The sequence below is a fragment of the Loxodonta africana genome, chromosome 13, assembly GCF_030014295.1.
Source record: "Loxodonta africana isolate mLoxAfr1 chromosome 13, mLoxAfr1.hap2, whole genome shotgun sequence".
NCBI classification, from domain to species: Eukaryota; Metazoa; Chordata; class Mammalia; order Proboscidea; family Elephantidae; genus Loxodonta; species Loxodonta africana.
In genome coordinates, this window is record NC_087354.1 from 75,263,896 (window position 1) to 75,285,323 (window position 21,428).

At 38.2% G+C, this 21,428-nt stretch overlaps 1 protein-coding gene across 8 annotated transcripts in view; it reads left to right on the plus strand.

The window, feature by feature from the left end:
• Nucleotides 1–21,428, plus strand: part of ARFIP1 (ADP ribosylation factor interacting protein 1) — a 204,122-nt gene that overhangs the window by 69,063 nt on the left and 113,631 nt on the right. For 5 of the 8 annotated variants that reach the window (XM_064267583.1, XM_023557115.2, XM_023557119.2 and 2 more), the window contains 2 exons: nt 1,880–1,981; nt 3,148–3,165. In XM_064267583.1, coding sequence (XP_064123653.1) covers nt 1,880–1,981; nt 3,148–3,165 — 120 coding nt within the window. The remainder of the gene's footprint in view (nt 1–1,879; nt 1,982–3,147; nt 3,166–21,428) is intronic. The other 3 variants (XM_010597195.3, XM_010597197.3, XM_064267584.1) reach the window with 1 other exon arrangement.

Consider the following 21,428-nt stretch of genomic DNA (forward strand, 5'->3'; position numbering starts at 1 on the left):
ATATTAAAAAAATTATAATGTGGTAATTCTGGGCATCAGGTTCTTCCCCCTCCTCAGGGTTTGTTTTTTGTTGCTTGCTGTGGGTTGTAACTTTATTTTGTGATTTTTTTTTTTTTTAAACTATTTTTGTAAAGCCTGTATTTTCTGTCATGTGTTGTCCCTGTGGTCTCTGTTTTGTTAGGTGGTGTGACCTAGTGTTTTGATAGAGATTTCCTTCAATGTCTGGAGAAAAAAAAATAGAGGAGAGGAAGGAAAGAAAGATAAATAGAAAAAAAAAATTTTTTTTTTTTTTTTTTTTAAAGATAAACAGAGAGGGGGTGAAATAGGAAGGAAGAGGAAGGGATGGAGAGGATGGAGAAAAAAACCTCTCCCTGTCTTTGCAGATTGACTCTATGCTGGGACACTCCTTCAGTGCTTAGTCAGGCCATTTGTAACTCTGTTCTTGTGTCCCTCTTGTGCTGAAGCTAAAAAATAGCCAGAGGTGAAAGCTTAGGGCCATCTTGGGTCTTTCTGAGCTTGCATTCTGCCCTGGGCACATGTGTGGCATTCTAAATACCCCAAGATACATGGGCACTTTTCAGTTTGCTAATTTCCCGAAAGAACTCTTCAGCTTTTCCTTCCAGCCTTTCCCTATGTCAGATTTTTAGTTCAACTGTAATCTTTTGCTGCAGGCAGCATTGGGTTGTTCATTCGCCTTAAGATGCTTTTAAGAAATGCCCTGATAAAATTCTGAGTTAGGTGACACATTGGCAGATGCCCTGTTTCTTTTCAGGTAGGCCCAGACAGGTCAAAACAGACAAACACAATTCTTCAAGTATAAGGTCTGTTCTGCTCCCTCTGGAACCAGGAACCAGGGTCCCCCAGTGGGAACACAGCTGCTGTCTTCAAGATCACTGACAAGTCAGGGAGGGGGGTTGAACAAAGGCAAGTAAAAAAATGCTGCAGAGCTTCCCTACAATTTTTAAGTTGCCTTTTTCTTCATTTAGCATTCACTTGATTGCTATAAATCTTTGACTGTTGTCCAGAGTTCTGACAGTGTTGCTCATGACAGATTCTGCTAAATTTTTCGGTATGTCTGTGGAAGGATAGACCCTTGGAGCTACGTACCTCGCCATTTCACTGATGCCACTCTTGATGGTCTATTATTGATTAACCATATTTAGTTTCTGAAAAAAATTTACATTTTCCATGGTTATGAAATCAAAGAATGTGGTTTTAAGAATTGTTTTACTTTTAGAACTGTAAAGCCAAAAGCCGGAGTGTAAAACTTAATTTTCCTATTATAGAGGTTAAAAAAATAATGTTTCTTATATCAGGGAGACCTTCTTTAGACAAAAACTGACCTAGAAGCCCGTTATATAAAACAGGAAACGTAGAACTCCTTTAGTTACCAAACTTGGATTTCTGTGATGTTTTTTGTAGTGGTACATGTAGTCCCTCATAGCACTGTTTCAGAGGCAAGGATATTCTACAACACGGAACTCATTTTCAGTCCAGAAATTTAAGTTGAGTGCGTTTTAAAAAGCCAGATGAATTTTTAATTGTATTAGTATCGTTTTTATCGTGTAAGTATTAAACCAAAAAAACCAAACCTGTTGCTGTCGACTGCAACTCATAGCTGCCCTATGGACAGAGTAGAACTGTCCCATAGAGTTTCCAAGGAGCGCCTGGTGGATTTGAACTGCTGACCTTTTGGTTAGCAGCCATAGCACTTAACCACTATACCACCAGGGTTTCCATATAAGTATTAGGTTAAAATTTTTTAAAAATACTTAAATTATGGTTTACAATTGCATAAACATGCATATGAGTCTTTCGAGTATTTGCATGTTGTGATTTGATATTATTTATGACTTTATTTTTGTTTTTCATTTTATAGGAGTCTACCATGTCTCAAGAATCTCCCAAAAATTCAGCAGCAGAAATTCCAGTGACTAGTAATGGAGAGCTTGATGAATCTCATGAACATGGCTTTAATAGGGTAAGAACATTTTTTCTTTCTCTTAATGCAAAAAATCATGATAAGCTCTTAAATGTTGAGGTGAAAGTAACGGACAGAGATTAATATAAATACCGGGGAAGCCAGCACAACTTGTACAGTCGAAGTCATGGAAGCTCCATAGACACATCCAAACTCCCTGAGAGACCGAATTGCTGGGCTAAGGGCTGTGGGGACCATGGTCTTAGGGAACATCTAGCTCAACTGGCATAACATGTTTATAAAGAAAATGTTCTACATTCTACTTTGGCGAGTAGTATCTGGGGTCTTAAAAACCTGTGAGCGGCCATCTAAAACACTCTGCTGGTCTCACCCCTTTGGGGGCAAGGAAAAATGAAGAAAATTAAAGATACAAGGGAAAGATTAGTCCAAAGGACTAATGGACCACATCTACCATGGCCTCCACCAGACTAAGTGCAGTACAGCTAGATGGCACCCAGCTACCACCACTGACTGCTGTGACAGGGATCACAGTAGAAGGTCCTGGACAGAGCTGGAGAAAAATGTAGGACAAAATTCTAACTCACAAAAAAAAGACCAAACTTAACTGGCCCGACAGACTGGCAAAACCCTCAGAGTATGGCCCCCAGATATCCTTTTAACTCAGTAATGAAGTTACTCCCGAGGTTCACCCTTCAGCCAAAGATTAGACAGGCGCATAAAACAAAATGAGACTAACGGGGCATACCAGCTCAGGGGCAGGGACCGGAAGGCAGGAGGGGACAGGAAAGCTGGTAATGGGGAACCCAAGGTCGAGAAGAAAGAGTGTTTACATGTTGTGTTGACATGTCATGGGGTCGTTAACCAATGTCATAAAACAATATGTGTACTAACTGTTTAATGAGAAGCTAGTTTGTTCTAAAATACAATTTAAAAAATAAATAGAAATAATAAAAATTTTTTCTGAGATTGACTGAAACGTCGGGAATCTGTTATCACATAGGGATGACTAGGCCAGCCATGTTACTGATGTGTCAAGATTAAGCTCCAGGACAGTAAGCAGTTAGATTTTGGTGTTATTATCAGTGGTTCTGTTTTATGACCAGAACAGGAATGTGTCTGTCTTTGGCATATAACTTTATAAAACTACTTTTTTATGTGATAAGACAAATAGATATATCCTATTAAAAATCTTATTTCTTTTCCAGATGTCCTTAGTATATAAGGTAGGTTTCTCTTATTCATGTCCTAAAGTGGCATAATTAGTGAGAAGTGAAATTTGGGGTTCTTTTAATTCTTATCTGCTTCTCAACTGAAATTGAAGTTTAGTGCCGTTTAATGGAAGCAGCGTGGGTTGGGAGATAATCTGGGTTCAATTTCAGCTCTGCCATTTTTACCTGTGTAACCTGGGCAGGTATTTCATCTCTTGTGGTATTTGTTTTCTAATCTCTATAATGAGAATCATATTTACTTTAGTTGGGGATATTAATATTAAATGAGATAAGATAAATAATATGCCTAATACAGTCTTAGTGATGATTATTTCTGGAGATAATTTATGTTAAACATCCCCTTTTAATGGCATTTGATACATGTGCATACCTTTAAGTAACTTTAAAGATAATAGTCTTTATATTCTTGAGAAAGTAGCAGTTGAAAGGTATTTGAATTATTTTATAGTTTCATTAGGACTTTCTAAAAAACTTTATTATGTTTAAGAATAAAATTCCTTAATTTAATAGACATTATTAACTTAGTTACGATTGACATTTTGGGCCAGATAATCCTGTGTTGTGGGAGGCTAGTCTGTGCTTTGGAGGATAGTTAGCAGCATTCTTGGCCTCTTCCTGCTAGATGCCAGTAACACTCTCCAGTGTGACAACCAAAAATGTCTCCAGACATTGCCAAATGTTTCCCCCTTGGGACGGGGCAGCAAACTCACCCCGGTTGAGACCCACTGTGTGGTCATTTTAATTTATATTTTAAAATTCCATTGAATTTTATTTATTTTTTGCCTTAGCAGTCTTTTGAAAGGGACTTGAGGTTTCTTTAAGTGCACCTAACAACAACAGCAACAACTTGGTTTTTCAACACCCATGGATCAAAATATGAAGTCTCTGGTTGGTGCAGGCAGTTTGTGATCATGTGCTAACCTAAAGATTGGCAGTTCCAACCCACCCAGTAGTACCAAGGAAGAAGGGCCTGGCGATGTACTTCCACAAAGATTATAGCCAAGCAAACCCAATGGAACAGTTCTACCCTGTAACATGTGGGGTCTCTATGAGTTGGAATCAACTTGATGACTATGGGTTTGTGGGTTTTTTTGTTTGTTTATGGGCCAATGTGAAGGCATTGGTGATTCATTGGTAGAATTCTGGCCTTTTATGTCATGTGGGAAACCCAGGTTAGATTCCCAGCCAGTACACCTCATGCACACCTGCCACTAATCTATCAGTAGAGGCCAGCATGTTGCTGTCATGCTGAACGGGTTTCAGACCTTCCAGACTAAGACTAGGAAAAAAGGCCTGGTGGTCTACTTCCCAAAATAGCTAATGAAAACCTTATGGATCATAATGTTCCAATATGCAACCAACTGATGGTGGGAATGGCGCGGGACCAGGCAGTGTTTTGTTCATTCGTGCGTGGGACGGCCATGATCGGAAGTCCACTTGAAGGCAGCGAACAGCAACCATGGGCCAATATAGAGGGACTCATAAAGGTGACTTGAATCTTGAGTATAAAAAAGGATATGTTCCCTTCAGGTTTTCATCTTTCTAGTGTTTGAAAACACTAAGACGCATCTTCATGTAAGGAAACTCAACGTCACTGCGGTCTACCATTTACTGTGTAAGCTTCTGTTAGTTCAAATACTCATTATACCAAGATTTTAGTTAATGATTTCTTCATCTTTTGGTAACAGCTCCTTTAGCAAATTTATTCTGCAAATATTTATTGAGTATCTGCTGTGTGCCAGGCACTGGGGATAATGCAGTGAATAAAAATGACAAAAATACCCGCCATCAAGGAGTTGGTGTTCTAATGAATCATCTGATAAAAGCTAAGGACCTTTGTCCAAAAAAAATACAGTATGTACAAAATGTTACATTCAGTTTTGGGGAATTCACTTGCCACCTTAAGTGTTCTGTGTTCTTTTTTACTGAGATATAGCTTACATATGGTAACAACCATAAATCTTAAGCATATAGCTCAATGGAACTACCACCCAGAACAAGATGTAGAACATTTCTAAGACCTCAGAAGATACCACGTCCCCTCTAGACATCCCACCTCCCAGAGTACCATTACTGTTCTAACTCTACTGTAGATTGCATTTGACTGTTCCTGAACTACATATAAATGGAATCATATAGTACATACTTTTTTTTGGGGGGGGGGCTAGCTTTCGTTCAACATTATGTCTTTGAGATTCAGATTATTGCTTGTATAAGTATTTCATTCTTTTTCATTGCAATATAGTATTCCATTATGTGTATACCACAATTTTTGTGTATCTGTTCTTTGGTTGATGGGTACCTAGGTTGTTTCCAGCCCATGGCTATTACAAATAAAGCCACTATAACCTTCTTGTACAGGTCTTTTGGTGTACATGATTACCTGTTTCTGTCTGGTAGGCTGTGGGATATATGCATGTTTGGTTTTCAGACTCGGTGACAATCCTACCAGCAGTGAATAAGTGTTCTAGTTATTCCACATCCTTACCAACTCCAGAAAATTGTCACACCTTTTAATTTTAGCCATTATGATGGAGGCATAATGGCATCTCATTGTGGTTTTAATATGCATTTCCCTAATGACTAATGTCAAGCACCTTTTCATATTCTTACTGACCATTTGGATATTCTTTTTTGCGAAGTGTCTTTTCAAGTCTCTTGCCTATTTTTCAGGTAGATGGTGTGCCTTTTTCTAATTCATTTATAGGAACTCTTTATACTGGATGTAAGTCAGTTGTTTGGATATATGTCTTGTACATATCTTCTTCCAGTATCTGATTTGCTTTTGTACTCTGTTAATGACATCTTTTTATGAACAAAAGTGCTAATTTTAATGAAGTTCAGTTTATCAATGCTTTCTTTTATACTTAATGATTTTTGCACCCTGTTTAAGAAATCTTTGCCTACCTTAATATCGTGAAGATTCTGTTTTCTTCTAAAAGTTTGTTGTTGATTGTTTTACTTCTCACACCTAGGTATGTGGTTCATCTTGAATTGATTGGTGTGTATGGTGTGAAGTGAGAATCAAAGTTCATTTTTTTCTTATATGGATATTCAGTTCACCCAGCACTGTTTATTGAGAAGAGTATCCTTTCTGCATTGGGGGCTTTTGCTGTTAATCAGGTGATCATATATGTGTAAGTCTATTTTAGACTCTCATTTCTTGATCTTTTTGTCTATTCACAATACTGCACTATCTTAATTACTTACTATAAGAGTTCGGCTGTTAACCAAAAGGTTAGCAGTTCAAATCTACCACCTGCTCTTTGGAAACCCCATGGGGCAGTTCTGCTCTGTCCTGTAGGGTCACTATGAGTTGGAATCAACTCAGCAGCAACGGCTTTGGTTTGGTTTCTATAGTAATTGAGATTGGAATACATATTAGCTCTAACCTTGATACCTCCAGCGTTGCTTTTCTTCAAGGTTGCCTTGTACCTTAATCCCGTTTGTGAGTCTTTAGTTAAGATCCTATATTTGCCTTGAAATGTCACTGAAAAAAATTTTTTTCTCATCCTTTCAAATTTTAACTGGTTTAGAATAAATAAAATTTATCACAGTGAGGCGAATTAGACTATAACCTATCACAGTACAGGTTCTTTGCTTATGCAGTGAAAGCCAATAACTTAATGCTTTGTAAGGTTATTTGTTGGTTAATATCAAATTCTTCCATTGGCAATTACCCTGCAATGTTATTTCACTTTCTATCGGGATGTACAGAAGGAAAAAAGGAGGTGTTAACTTGGGGGTCTCCCTTACTGGATGTGAACTATACCAGTGGGCAAGGCTCCTTCGTAGAAGCAATAATCCTCTTCTACCAGTGTACCCCCTTTCACCTCCCTCCATCTGTCTAACTTAATTGTTTCTTTTTGTATCTCCTCTTACTAAAATAAACACTTCATGAGAGTCTGTTACATGTTAAATGTTCTTTAATGAAAATAAACATTGGCATTGTGCTCCCTTTGCTGTGAGTGAAAACAATATTTCAGAAACATCTTTTGACTGTTTTGAATAAATTACACTGAAGTTCTATTAGGTATACATTTATATTCACCTGATGTTTGACGTACTTTCTATGTTTGATCTCAACATTTTACTGTAGAGAGAATACTTCTACTATATATTTTACTATAAATAAAATTTCATAGAGAAAATAAGCATTGAAATGTAATACTTAGGATTAGACTGTTTTATAGATTAGTAAAGGGCTTTCATATGTAAAACTGAAACAGAACTAGAGTTTTCTGAAGTACCTTACTTATGTACTATCTTCCTCTTACAGCTATTTGTTGTTTAAAATCTTACAATGGCTCTTATTTAATATAAACTACATAATGCACTTTTTTTTGGAAACCCTGGTGGCGTAGTGGTTAAGTGCTATGGCTGCTAACCAAAGGGTCGGCAGTTCGAATCCACCAGGCACTCCTTGGAAACTTTGTGGGGCAGTTCTACTCTGTCCTATAGGGTCGCTATGAGTCGGGATCGACTCGACGGCACTAGGATTTTTTTAATGCACTTTAGAAGTAAAAAGCCAGCCAAACCAAATCTGTTGCCATTGAGTCGATTTCAACTCATATGGACCCTATAGGGTTTCCAAGGAGCAGCTGGTGGATTTGAACAGCCGACCTTTTGGTTAACAACTGAGCCATTAACCACTGTACTACCAGGGCCCCATAGAAAATTAAGGCAATAGGTTATTCAGTTGTTATAACTTGGCTGGCCAGCTGGTGTCACTGTGGTACAGACAGTGAAATTGTAATTTTTTTTGTTGTTCCCTCTTTTCTTTTTTGTTTCTCATTGCAGATGTTTGATTTTTCATTTGATTTCCTTTCTTACACCGTCCTAAGAGAAGTCACGGTTAGACTTATACTCAACGTTCACATTTGTATAGCGGTTATGATGAGAGAAGTCTTTCTAGAAATCCCTTGCCAGCAACATAGTCATTGCCTTATATTGGTTGTGTTAATGCTTCTAGGTTTGTTATTCTTTTTTTAAAGGTAAGGACAACAGCTAGATGTAGAGAGATTCGGATTATCATCTTAGTATTATCTCAGTTTTCTTACAGCAAAAATATTTTGCTCTAAATAAAAAAATTATTGCTTTTTAAAATTAGAAAAGCCTTATCTCTAAATAATATGACTTATTCTTTGAAAGCTGCATATTATTTATAATGAATGCTATTATGATGCTGGTTAAAGTATTCAGTTAGAAATTTTGAAACTCCTCCCATGAGTTAAAGAGAGAAAGCAAATATTAACTCTGTGTGGTTGAAACTTCTCATGAATTAAGTTATAGTTTGCAAATTTAGAGAGATTACTTCATTAAACATAGCTAAAGTGAAGCTTTTTCTGTGGAAGGCCCAAAACAAAAATTTGTAATTCAAGTGTTTTTCTACCAATAGACATTTTCTCTAGAAAAGTGTGCATGTACACAAAAATACCAAATTTTGCATGCAATTTTAGGGAGTTTAGGACTGCCGGAGACCTACCTGTCAACCTTTAGGTTCCCCACATCTTAAAAACCCCTGGTCTACAAGTATTGAGTTAAATCATAGGATATTAGTTCAGGAGGAGTACCTTAGAGATCTCCAGGTCTCATTATTTTACAACTGAGAAAGGGCCCTTGAGGTTGTGACTGAATTATTATACTCAAGTCAGCTCTGACTCATGGTGACCTTATATATAACAACAAGATGTCCAGTCCTGCACCATCTTCATGAGTGTTGGTGTTTGAATTCATTTTTGCATCCACTGTGTTAGTCTATCTCATTAAGGGTTTTCCTTATTTTCTCTGGCCCTCTATTTACCAAACATGATGTCTTTCTCCAGAGATTGGTCCTTCCTGATGACACATCCAAAGTAAGTCGAAGTCTCAGAAGGTATTCTATGATCCATAGGGTTTTCATTGGCTGATTTTCAGAAGTACATCACCAGGCCTTTCTTCCTAGTCTGTTTTAGTCTGGAAGGTCTGCTGAGACCTGTCCACCATGAGTGACCCTGGTAGTATTTGAAATACTGGTGGCATAGCTTCCAGTATCAGGGAAACACACATACCACCACAGTACAACAAAGTGACAGACAGGTGGTGGTGTGATGGAATCACCCAGTATTCAACAGCTGCACCAAAAGCTTATGTGATTTGGCTGTAAGTGCAGCAAGGGCAAGAATTCCCTCATTTATCATCTTTTCTCTCGAGGGCTAGGCAACAGTGCCTGGCACAAAATAGATGATAGAAACTTTCAATAAATGCTTGGTGAATGCATGCATCAATGAGCGGCTACATGTCAGAGCCAAAACCAGAGTCAAGGTTTCTAGACTTTTATGGAACCACAAGGAAAAGATACTGTAATCATGATCAATCTCGTGTCCTTAATTTCCCTGCATGCATTGCTGCCGTGATTGTTTGGGTTTGTGTGTATGTGATTTTTATTGTTACTGTTATTTTATAGTTTCTTCATTTGCCTGTCCTTATCAGTCTGGAATAACACACTCTAGTGGTCTGTGCACACAGCATAGTTTATGAAGTACAACAGTTGTTCAGTGAAAGAATAAATTCCAGTAAAAGGACTTTTTAATGTATTTTTTACTTCAATCATCCTACCTTGGAGTTTGAATAGCACGTGATGATAGTTACTTTCACACTATATGTTGTTGTTCGTTGCCATCTAGTCAGTTCTGACTCATGGAGACCTAATGGGTACAGAGTAGAATTATTCCACAGGATTTTCAAGCCTGTGACTTTTCAGAAGCAAATTTCCATGATTGTCTTCCGAGGTGCTTCCGGGTGGGTTTGAACCATCAGCTTATCGGCTAGTAGTCGAGCACTTAACTATTTGTGCCACCCAGGGACTCTTGCACACTATGTAGTAATACAGTATACAAAGTTTCTGCATTAACTCATGTTTTTTAAATTTTTTAGCTTAGTCAGTGGGAACATTGATTTGATAAGAGACTCTTTCAGAAGGTCACTTTTACCATACATTTGTTGTGGATGCTTTTCAGGTTATGGCAAATCTTTTTCAAGTATTAGTTAACCCATGCAAATCTTAGATTCATTTTAATATTTACTTTTCACGTATAGTGCATTTAGTACCATTACCACAAATTAAGTTTTTAAAGTATTTGTGTTTATTATATATGCATATACTTAATTAACTGTAGGTTGGGATTCCTGTTGAAAATTGTGAGTGTATATATAATTTATAATGAAAGGCTGAAGCCTTATTGTCATGGATTGAATTGTGTCCCCCAAAAGTATCTGTCAACTTGGCTAGGTCATGATTCCCAGTATTGTGTGATTGTCTACCATTTTGTCATCTTCTGTGATTTCCCTGTGTGTTGTAAATCCTATCACTATGATGTAATGAGATGGATTAGCAGCAGTTATTTTGATGAAATCTACAAGATTAGATAGTGTCTTAACCCAGTCTCTTTTGAGATATAAAAAAGAGAAGCAAGCAGAGAGACCGAAGAATCTCATACCACCAAGAAAGCGGCACCAGGAGCAGAGTGCATCCTTTGAACCCGAGGTTCCTGTGCAGAGAAGCTCCTAGACCCAGGGAATATTGATGGCAAGGACCTTCTTCCAGAGCCGACAGAAAGCTTTCTCCTGGTGCTGACGCCCTGAATTTGGACTTGCAGTCTACTAGACTGTGAGAGAATAAATTTCTGTTTGTTAAAGCCATCCACTTGTGGTAATTCTGTTATAGCAGCACTAGATGACTAAGTCACCTGTCTGTCTTAAACACAGTCTGTAGATCTTGCCCTTATTTATAAACAAATGGTACAATGAGTAAGTTTTTTGGATTTCTAGAAAGAATTATTTTGAATATAGATACATACAAATATTTTCGCAGTGATAGTCTTTGAATGAATTCAGCATTTCATTGATGCAAATTGATGCAGAATTTCATTGTTATCTAACTATATTACTACTTAGAGTCTAGACTAAGGGAGGGAGTGAGGTGGCCAAGAGGGTAGGCAGTGAACTCCAAAAAGATAGTGGTATTTTACGTTCTTGTTAAACGTTAGTTGAATGAATGAGGGGTGAAGGGAGTGTGTGTGTATGCATGTGTGTATGTATGGAGATAGGTTGTAGGGTGATAAATGGAGGAAATGAGTAAGTCAAGAGACTGACCATCTTGATCAGGCAGAGTAACGTAGTAGGAGCGAGCTAAAAGTCTAAATGAGTTACTAGACTTAAGATTCCAAAGTGTTGTCTCCTGAGTGATAAGGTGCAAGGAATGGCCATTGGAGCTTGGGTTGCCTAAGTAGAAAGGGATATGAAAGAAAGGCAGTTGAGATAAAGCGGTCGATGGAATCTGAAACTAAGGTGTAGGTTGGGTTGTATATCTTTCATCTGCTCTCAAACAGTTTGTCCAACTACAAATTCCCAAGCTTGAATCAAATTACTGACTTTAGCCATTCCTACATGTGTGAGGAAAAAAGTCATACACCTTTACAGATTGTTAGTGCTACACCCCATCATTTTGTATCAACATAGGTATTGCATAAAATTTATGCAATAGATTTTATTTCCTTTGAAGAATTTTAAAATTTTTATTTAAAAAATATAGCAACCTACTATTTACCATGTCATTAGTAGACTATATTTTTCATGCTATGAGAAAACGTTAAGCTCAGACAGCTTGTATATCGACCTGGAAGGAATTGCTAATGGAACATATAATCATTCCCTGAAAGCATACCTAATGGCATTACCAAAAAATGGCATTACCAGATAATGACAAAACCCAGAGATGCCAAAACCCTCAGTAAGCGTTAGGGATTGGCTGGCTAGATAATAATATTGAGGCAGGGAAGAGGGCAGCGAGGTAGGGCGGCACGCAAGAACAGGGAGGTATTGCACAAGCTGGGAAAGAAGTTCTCTACCACAGCTTCTCAGCATGTCACCTGGCTGGCTATTTGAGATTCTAATTGCCGGGCTGAAAGAGAATCACAGGGGTGGGAGAGGAAGACTGTGCATTTTTAACAGGCTCCAAGGAACTGATAGTTTAAAAGTATCAGTGGAGAGCTGAGAATATGCTGACCTTGCCTTCTAGCCACTCCATAAGTGGGATGTTGGAAAATAATCAGCTTTGTCCTCAAGATGATTTTAGAGAGGCAGAAGGGCCGCTGTGAGTCTGTTAATGTCTGCTTACTGTAGAACTGGGGATGTGAAGGCCTGTTTGAACAATAGCTCTGCCTCTGGAAGATACTCCTTACAGGTAGCTAACTTAAAAAGGGGGGGACGGGTATGTTAAGCTACCAAAATTCATAAAACATTGAACATAAATTTGTCAGTTTATTTCTGTAAAAATTATATAACATAAAAGCTTTGGAATTTTTTATTCATTTTGAAGAATGAGATGAAATGTTTAAATGGAGAAAATTTCTCAGTAAATGAGGTAATAGGCACTTTGCTAGATGCTGGGAATACAAAAGGGGACCAAGATAAAACTCCCTACCCTAGAGAGCTTACAGTGTAGCGTAAGAGAGAATATAGGCTAATTAATTGTAATACTGAGTGAGAAGTGAAGTGCTAAGCCAAGTACAGCATGATCTGAGTACGGAAAGATTCTCTGAGGAATTGCTCTCTGAGCCAAGATCTGAAGAGTGACTAGCCAGATGGAGGTGGGTGAAGAATGTTCCCATCAGAGGGAACCGTAAAGACCTGAAGGAGGTGAGAGACCACGGAATTGAAAATTCACTATGTTTAGAGTGGAGAATGTAAGGGCATGTATATGAGAAAGGAGGCTAGGGGGTAAGCAGGGACCAGATCCTGCAAATCCTTAAAACCATGTTGAGGAGCATGGACTTGACCTAAGAGCAATGGGGGACCACTAAATGGTATAACCACAGGAGTAAATCAATTACATCACAGTTTAGAAAGCTTTCTCTGGCCACAGTTTGAAGAATGGTTTGTAGGGATGTTAAGACTGAAGATAAAGGAGACAAGTTAGATCACCAAGGCCAGAGGAGAAGACTTAGGACTTTTTCTGTTATAGAAACTAATAACCAGTAAAGAACAATGAAGCGATTTTTAAAGATGTAGATAGAGGGAAACTGGGAGGATATAGTGTAAGGAAACCAAGGGAAAAGAAAGTTCATGTAATTTATAGAGTATTTGGAGATGCCTCATAAATTGTTGGTTGTTAACAGATATGCTTTGAAAATCACTCCTTTATTCAAGATTTCTCCTCCTATTCCTAAATAACAGGGGAAGATTAATTAATAACTTTCTAGTTTTACTTAGTTTAGTGTTGTACATCTTATTAAGGATGTATAGGAGCCCTGGTGGCACAGTGGTTCAGAGCTCAGCTGCTAACCAAAAGGTTGGCCCTTGAGATCCACCAGTCACTCCTTGGAAACCTTACGGGCCAGTTCTACTTTGTCTTGTAGGGTCACCGTGAGTCGGAACGAAATTGACAGCAATGAGTTTTTATTAAGGATGTATATTTTACAGCGCATTTGCTGAACATTTTTGTTCTTTATGTGTTGATTTCAAACTAACTTTTGGAGCCCTGGTGGCGCAGTGGTTAAGAGCTTGGCCACTAACCAAAAGGTTGGCAGCTTGGATCCACCAGCTGCTCTTTGGAAATCCTGTAGAGTAGTTCTACCCTGTCCCATAGGGTCGCTATGAGTCAGAATCGACTCAACGGCAACAGGTTTGGCTTTGGTTTGGGTTTCAGTTCAAAAGTAGATTTCCATGATAAATTTAACCTCTTCCATATGTTTATCTCTGCTAAAATATGCAAAATGGAGGCAGATTATTTTGGTTGAAAATGAATACCCTTTTTCAGCTTTCTCGAAGCTGTAACTACAATTGTTATTTAGTGTCCTTTGAAAAGGACTTAAAATATCCATGTAACTTATTTGAGCTTCTAGCATTTTTTGTTTTAGCTTAAGTGCTTGCAAATTTACGCTTAAGAACTTTATTGAATATTTTAGTGTTTTCTTAGTAGTTTGAGTGGAAGGTTAACTTTATTCTACTTTACTGTACAATTGTTAAGGATGACTTTGCAAAGCCTTAAAAACTTTGAGTTGAAAGTCAGGGTCATAAAAATGCAAATTCGAAATTTTATGCTCTTAGTATGTAGTTATGAATGAGCTCATTGTCTCTCAAATATAGTCAGAAAACTATAGGGGTAAATTAAGTAGCGGATATTTAAAAAGTTACTAGGCTAGGCACCACCTTATCATTCAGGCACTTTAAAATTAAAAACACTTAAGGGTTATGGAAAAAAGGCTTGTTTTAAATTTATGCAAACTACGAGGTTAAATTATATTACTGAGAGAATATGTATTTTAAGAAAAACAGTCTTCCATCAAGTTCATAAAATACTGAGTGTTGTTTCACAAGTCATACATTTCTTTCACATACCGCATATCATTTTGTGTTGTCCTTAGTTGCCAGGCCACTATCATAATGACAGTTCTCTGGAGAACCCACATGGACCCATTTATACCACTTTAGGTTAGGCTTCTCTGTTAGTAGTAGTTTAGGCATAGGAAGGCCTTAGCTCTTTTCACATTTTTGTTGTTAGGTACTGTTGAGTTGATTCTGATTTACGATGAGCCTGTCTATGTACAACGGAGTGAAACACTGCCCAGTTCTCCACCATCCTCACAATCATTGTTATGCTTGAGCCCATTGTTGCAATCACTTTGTCAGTCCATCTCCTGGAGGGCCTTCCTCTTTTTCACTGACCCTTTACCAAGCATGATGTCTTTCTCCAGGGACTGATCCCTCCTGATACCATGTCCAAAGTATGTGAGACGTAATCTTGCTGTGCTTCCTTCCAAGAATCATTCTTTCAGATTTTTTAGCTGTATTACTTAAAGGACACTAGTTTTTTTGTTTTGTTTTGTTTTTCTTTTGGAAGAACTTATGTTTGTCAAATAAAGGAACCTGGCAGACCTTTGGTAGGGCTTTTTTTTTTTTTTTTTTTTAATTTTTATTGTGCTTTAACTGAAAGTTTGCAAATTAAGTCAGTCTCATATAAACATTTATATACTCCTAATTGCTTTCCCCCTAATGAGATTGCACACTCCTTCCCTCCACTCTGTCTTTTCGCATCCATTCAGACAGCTTCTGACCCCCTCTGCCCTCTCATCTCCCCTCCAGACAAGAGATGCCAACCTAGTCTCGTGTGTCTACTTGATCCAAGAAGCTCATTCTTCACCAGTATCATTTCCTATCCCATTGTCCAGTCCAGTCTCTGTCTGAAGAGTTGGCTTTGGGAATGGTTCCTGTCTTGGGCTAACAGAAGGTCTGGGGACCATGACCACTGGGGTCCTTCTAATCTCAGACCATTAAGTCCGGTCCTTTTATGAGAATTTGGGGTCTGCATCCCACTGCTTTCCTGCTCCCTCAGGGGTTCTCTGTTGTGTTCCCTGTCAGGGCAGTCATTGGTTGTAGCTGGGCACCATCTAGTTCTTCTGATCTCAGGCTGATGTAGTTTCTGGTTTATGTGGCCATTTCTGTCTCTTGGGCTCATAATTACCTTGTGTTTTTGGAGTTCTTCATTCTCCTTTGGTCCAGGTGGGTTGAGACCAATTGATGCATCTTAGATGCCTGCTTCCTAGCGTTTAAGACTCCAGACAGCACTCTCCAAAGTGGGATGAAGAATTTCTTAATAGATTTTATTCTGCCAGTTGACTTAGATGTCCCCTGAAACAATGGTCCCCAAACCCACGCCCCTGCTATGCTGGCCTTCGAAGTGTTCAGTTTATTCAGAAAATTTTGCTTTTGGCTTGGTCCAGAGTGCTGACCTCTCCTGTATTGTGTTTTGCTTTTCTCTTCACCTGACATAGTTCTTCTCTACTGTCTAATTAGCGAAAACCCCTCTCCCCCTCCCTCCCCCTCTAGTAACCATCAAAGAATATTTTCTTCTCTGTTTAAACTATTTCTCGAGCTCTTATAATAGCGGTCTTATACAATATTTCTCCTTTTGCATCTGACTAATTTGACTCAGCATAATGCCTTCAAGATTCCTCCTTGTTTTGAAATGATTCATGGTTTCATCATTGTTCTTTATCAATGCATAGTATTCCGTTGTGCGAATATACCATAATTTGTTTATCCATTCATCCGTTGATGGGCACCTTGGTTGCTTCCATCTTTTTGCTATTGTGAACAGTGCTGTAGTGAACATGGGTGTGCATGTATCTGTTCATGTAAAGGCTCTTATTTCTCTAGGATATATTCCAAGGAGTGGGATTCCTGAATCGTATGCAAGCTGTATTTCTAGCTTTTTAAAGAAGTGCCAAATGGATTTCCAAAGTGGTTGTACCATTTTACATTCCCACCACCAGTGTATAAGTGTTAGAGAATCTCCACATCCTCTCCAACATTTATTATTTATGATTTTTGGGTTAATGCTAGCATTGTTGGAGTGAGATAGAATTTCATTGTAGTTTTGATTTGCGTTTCTCTAATGGCTAATGATCATGAGCATTTTCTCATGTATCTATTAGCTATCTCAATGTCTTCTCTAGTGAAGTTCCTGTTCATGTCTTTTGCCCATTTTTTAATTGCGTTGTCTTTTTGTAGTTGAGTTTTTGCAGTATCATGTAGATTTTAGATACCAGGCGCTGATCAGAAATGTCATAGCTAGAAACTTTTTCCCAGTCTGTAAGTAATCTTTTCACTCTTTTGGTGAAGTCTTTGGATGAGCATAGGTGTTTGATTTTTTTTTTTATTAATTTTATTGTGCTTTAAGTGGAAGTCAGTCTCTCACACAAAAACCCATATACACCTAGCTACACACTCCCAATTACTCTCCCCCTAATGAGACAGCCCGCTCTCTCCCTCCATTCCCTCTTTTCATGTCCATTTCGCCAGCTTCTAACCCCCTTGACCCTTTCATCTCCCCTCCAGGCACGAGATACCAACATAGTCTCAAGTGTCCACCTGATCCAACAAGCTCACTCCTCACCAGCATCCCTCTCCAACCCATTGTCCACACCAATCCATGTCTGAAGAGTTGGCTTTGGGAATGGTTCCTGTCCTGGGCAACAGAAGGTCTGGGGGCCGTGACCACCGGGGTCCTTCCAGTCTCAGTCAGACCATTAAGTTTGGTCTTATGAGAATTTGGGGTCTGCATCCCACTGCTCTCCTACTCCCTCCGGGGTTCTCTGTTGTGTTCCCTGTCAGGGCAGTCATTAGTTGTAGCTGGGCACCATCTCGTTCTTCTGGTCTCAGGAGGATGTAGTTTCTGGTTCATATGGCCCTTTCTGTCTCTTGGGCTTATAATTACCTTGTGTCCTTGGTGTTCTTCATTCTCCTTTGACCAGGTAGGTTGAGACCAATTGATGCATCTTAGATGGCTGCTTGCTAGCGTTTAAGACCCCAGACGCCACTCTTCCAAGTGGGATGCAGAATGTTTTCTTAATAGATTTTATTATGTCAATTGACTTAGATGTCCCCTGAAACCATGGTCCCCAAACCCCTGCCCCTGCTACGCTGGCCTTCAAAGCATTCAGTTTATTCAGGAAACCTCTTTGCTTTTGGTTTAGTCCAATTGTGCTGACCTCCCCTGTATTGTATGCTACCTTTCCCTTCACCTAAAGTAGTTCTTATTTTCTGTCTAGTTAACGAATGCCCCTCTCCTATCCTCCCTGCCTCCCCACCTCGTAACCACAAAAGAATGTTTTCTTCTCAGATTAAACTTTCTCTCAAGTTGTTATAATAGTGGTCTAATACAATATTTGTCCTTTTGCAACTAACTGATTTCACTCAACATAATGCCTTCCAGGTTCCTTCATGTTATGAAATGTTTCACAGATTCGTCACTCTTCTTTATCGGTGCGTAGTATTCCATTGTGTGAATATACTGTAATTTATTTATCCATTCATCTGCTGATAGGCACCTTGGTTCCTTCCATCTTTTTGCTGTTGTAAACAGTGCTGCAGTAAACATGGGTGTGCATGTGTCTGTTCGTGTAAAGGCTCTTATTTCTCTAGGATATATTCCGAGGAGTGGGATTGCTAGATCATATGATAGCTCTATTTCTAACTTTTTAAGGAAGCGCCAAATCGATTTCCAAAGTGGTTGTACCATTGCACATTCCCACCAGCAGTGTGTAAGTGTCCAATCTTTCCACAGCCTTTCCAACATTTATTATTTTGTGTGTTTTGGATTTATGCCAGCCCTGTTGGAGTGAGATGAAATCTCATTGTCGTTTTGATCTGCATTTCTCTAATGGCTAATGATCGTGAGCATTTCCTCATATATCTGTTAGCTACCTGAATGTCTTCTTTAGTGAAGTGTCTATTCATGTCTTTTGCCCATTTTCCAATTTGGTTATTTGTCTTTTTGTAGTTGAGTTTTTGCAGCAGCATGTAGGTTTTAGAGATCAGGCACCGATCAGAAATGTCATAGCTCAAAACTTTTTCCCAGTCCATGGGTGGTCTTTTTACTCTTTTGGTGAAGTCTTTGGATGAGCATACTGGTGTTTGATTTTTAGGAGCTCCCAGTTATGTAGTTTTTCTTCTACACGTCTTTATAATGTTTAGTATACTGTTTATGCCATGTCTTAGGGTTCCTAACATTATCTCTATTTTTTCTTCCATGATCTTTATCGTTTTAGGTTTTATATTTAGGTCTTTGATCCATTTTGAGTTAGTTTTTGTGCATGGAGTTGAGGTATGGGTCTTGCTTCATTTTTTTTTTTTTTAATCCAGTTATGCCAGCACCATTTGTTAAAAAGACTCTTTTCCCATTTCACTGTTTTGGGGCCTTTGTCAAATATCAACTGCTCATATGTGAATGGATTTACGTCTGGATTCTCAATTCTATTCCATTGGTCTATGTATCTGTCGTTGTACCAGTACCAGGCTGTTTTGATGACTGTGGCGGTATAATAGGTTCTAAAATCAGGCAAAGTAAGGCCTCATACTTTGTTCTTCTTTTTCAGTAATGCTCGTTTATCTGGGGCCTCTTTCCCTTCCATACGAAGTTGGTGATTTGTTTCTCCATCTCATTAAAGAATGTTGTTGGGATTTGAATTGGAATTGCATTAAATGTATAGATCGCTTTTGGTAGAATAGACATTTTTATAATGTTAAGAATTCCTATCCACGAGCAAGGTATGTTCTTCCACTTATGTAAGTCTCTTTTAATTTCTTGCAGAAGTTTACTGTAGTTTTCTTTTTATAAGTCTTTTACATCTCTGCTAAGATTTATTCCTAAGTATTTTATCTTCTTGGGGGCTACCGTAAATGGCATTGATTTGGTGATTTCCTCTTCAATGTTCCTTTTGTTGGTGTAGAGGAATCCAGCTGATTTTTGTATGTTTATCTTGTATCCCAATACTCTGCTGAACTCTTCTATTAGTTTCAGTGGTTTTCTGGAGGATTCCTTAGGGTTTTCTGTGTATAAGATCATGTCATCTGCAAATAGAGTTACTTTTACTTCTTCCTTGCCAATCTGGATGCTCTTTATTTCTTTATCTAGCCTAATTGCTCTGGCCAGGACTTCCAGCACAATGTTGAATAAGAGTGGTGATAAAGGGCATCTTTGGCTCGTTCCCAGTCTCAAGGGGAATGTTTTCAGGCTCTTTCCATTTAGGGTGATGTTGGCTGTTGGCTTTGTATAAATGCCCTTTATTATGTTGAGGAATTTTCCTTCTATTCCTATTTTGCTGAGAGTTTTTATCATGAATGGGCGTTGAACTTTGTCCAATGCCTTTTCTGCATCAATTGATAAAATCATGTGATTCTTGTCTTTTGTTTTATTTAAGTGGTAGATTCCATTAATTGTTTTTCTAATGCTGAACCATCCTTGCATACCTGGTATGAATCCCACTTGGTCATGGTGAATTATTTTTTTAATATGTTGTTGAATTCTGTTGGCTGGAATTTTGTTGAGGATTTTTGCGTCTAAGTTCATGAGGGATATAGGTCTATAATTGTCTTTTCTTGTGGTGTCTTTACCTGGTTTTGGTATCAGGGATATGGTGGCTTCATAGAATGAGTTTGGTAGTATTCCATCCTTTTCTATGCTCTGAAATACCTTTAGTAGTAGTGGTGTTAACTCTTCTGTAAAAGTTGGGTAGAACTCTGCAGTGAAGCCGTCTGGACAAAGGCTATTTTTTGTTGGGAGTTTTTTGATTACCTTTTCAATCTCTTCTTTTGTTATGGGTCTATTTAGTTGTTCTATCTCTGTGTTAGTTTAGCTAGGTAGTGTGTTTTTAGGAATTCATCCATTTCTTCTAGGTTTTCAAATTTGTTTGAGTATAGTTTTTTGTAGTAATGTGATATGATTCTTTTCATTTCAGTTGGGTCTTTTGTAATATCGGCCCTCTCATTTCTTATTCAGGTTATTTGCTTCCTCTCCTGTTTTTCTTTTGTCAGTTTGGCCAGTGGTTTATCAATTTTGTTGATTTTTTTCCAAAAACGAGCTTTTGCTCTTGTTAATTCTTTCAATTATTTTTCTGTTTTCTATTTCATTTAGTTCAGCTCTGATTTTTATTATTTGTTTTCTTCTTGTGCCTGAGGGTTTCTTTTGTTTCTCTCTTTCTATTTGTTCAAGGTGTAGGAATAATTCTTGGATTTTGGCCCTTTCTTCTTTTTGGATGTGTGCCTTTATTGATATAAATTGGCCTCCGAGCACCGCTTTTCCTGTGTCCCAAAGGTTCTGATAGGAAGTGTTTTCATTCTCATTGGATTCTCTGAATTTCTTTGTTCCATCCTTAATGTCTTCTGTAATCCAGTCTTTTTTTTTTTTTTTATTAACCTTTATTGAGGTTCAAGTGAACGTTTACAAATCAAGTCAGACTGTCACATATAAGTTTATATACACCTTACTCCGTACTTCCACTTGCTGTCCCCCTAATGAGTCAGCCCTTCCAATCCAGTCTCTTTTGAACAGGGTATTTTTTATTGTTTAGTTTCCAAGTGTTTGATTTCTTTTCCTGTTATTGATTTCCACTTTTATGGCCTTATGGTCAGAGAAGTTGCTTTGTAATATTTCAGTGTTTTGGATTCTGCTAAGGCTTGCTTTATGACCTAATATGTGATCTATTCTAGAGAATGTTCTGTGTGCACTAGAAAAGAAAGTATAGTTGGTTGCTGTTGGGTGGGGTGTTCTGTATATGTCTATGAGGTCAAGTTGATTGATTGTGGCATTTAGATCTTCCGTGTATGTATTGAGCTTCTTTCTGGATGTCCTGTCCTTCACTGAAAGTGGTGTGTTGAAGTCTCCTACTATTATTGTGGAGTTGTCTATCTCACTTTTCAATGCAGATAGAGTTTGT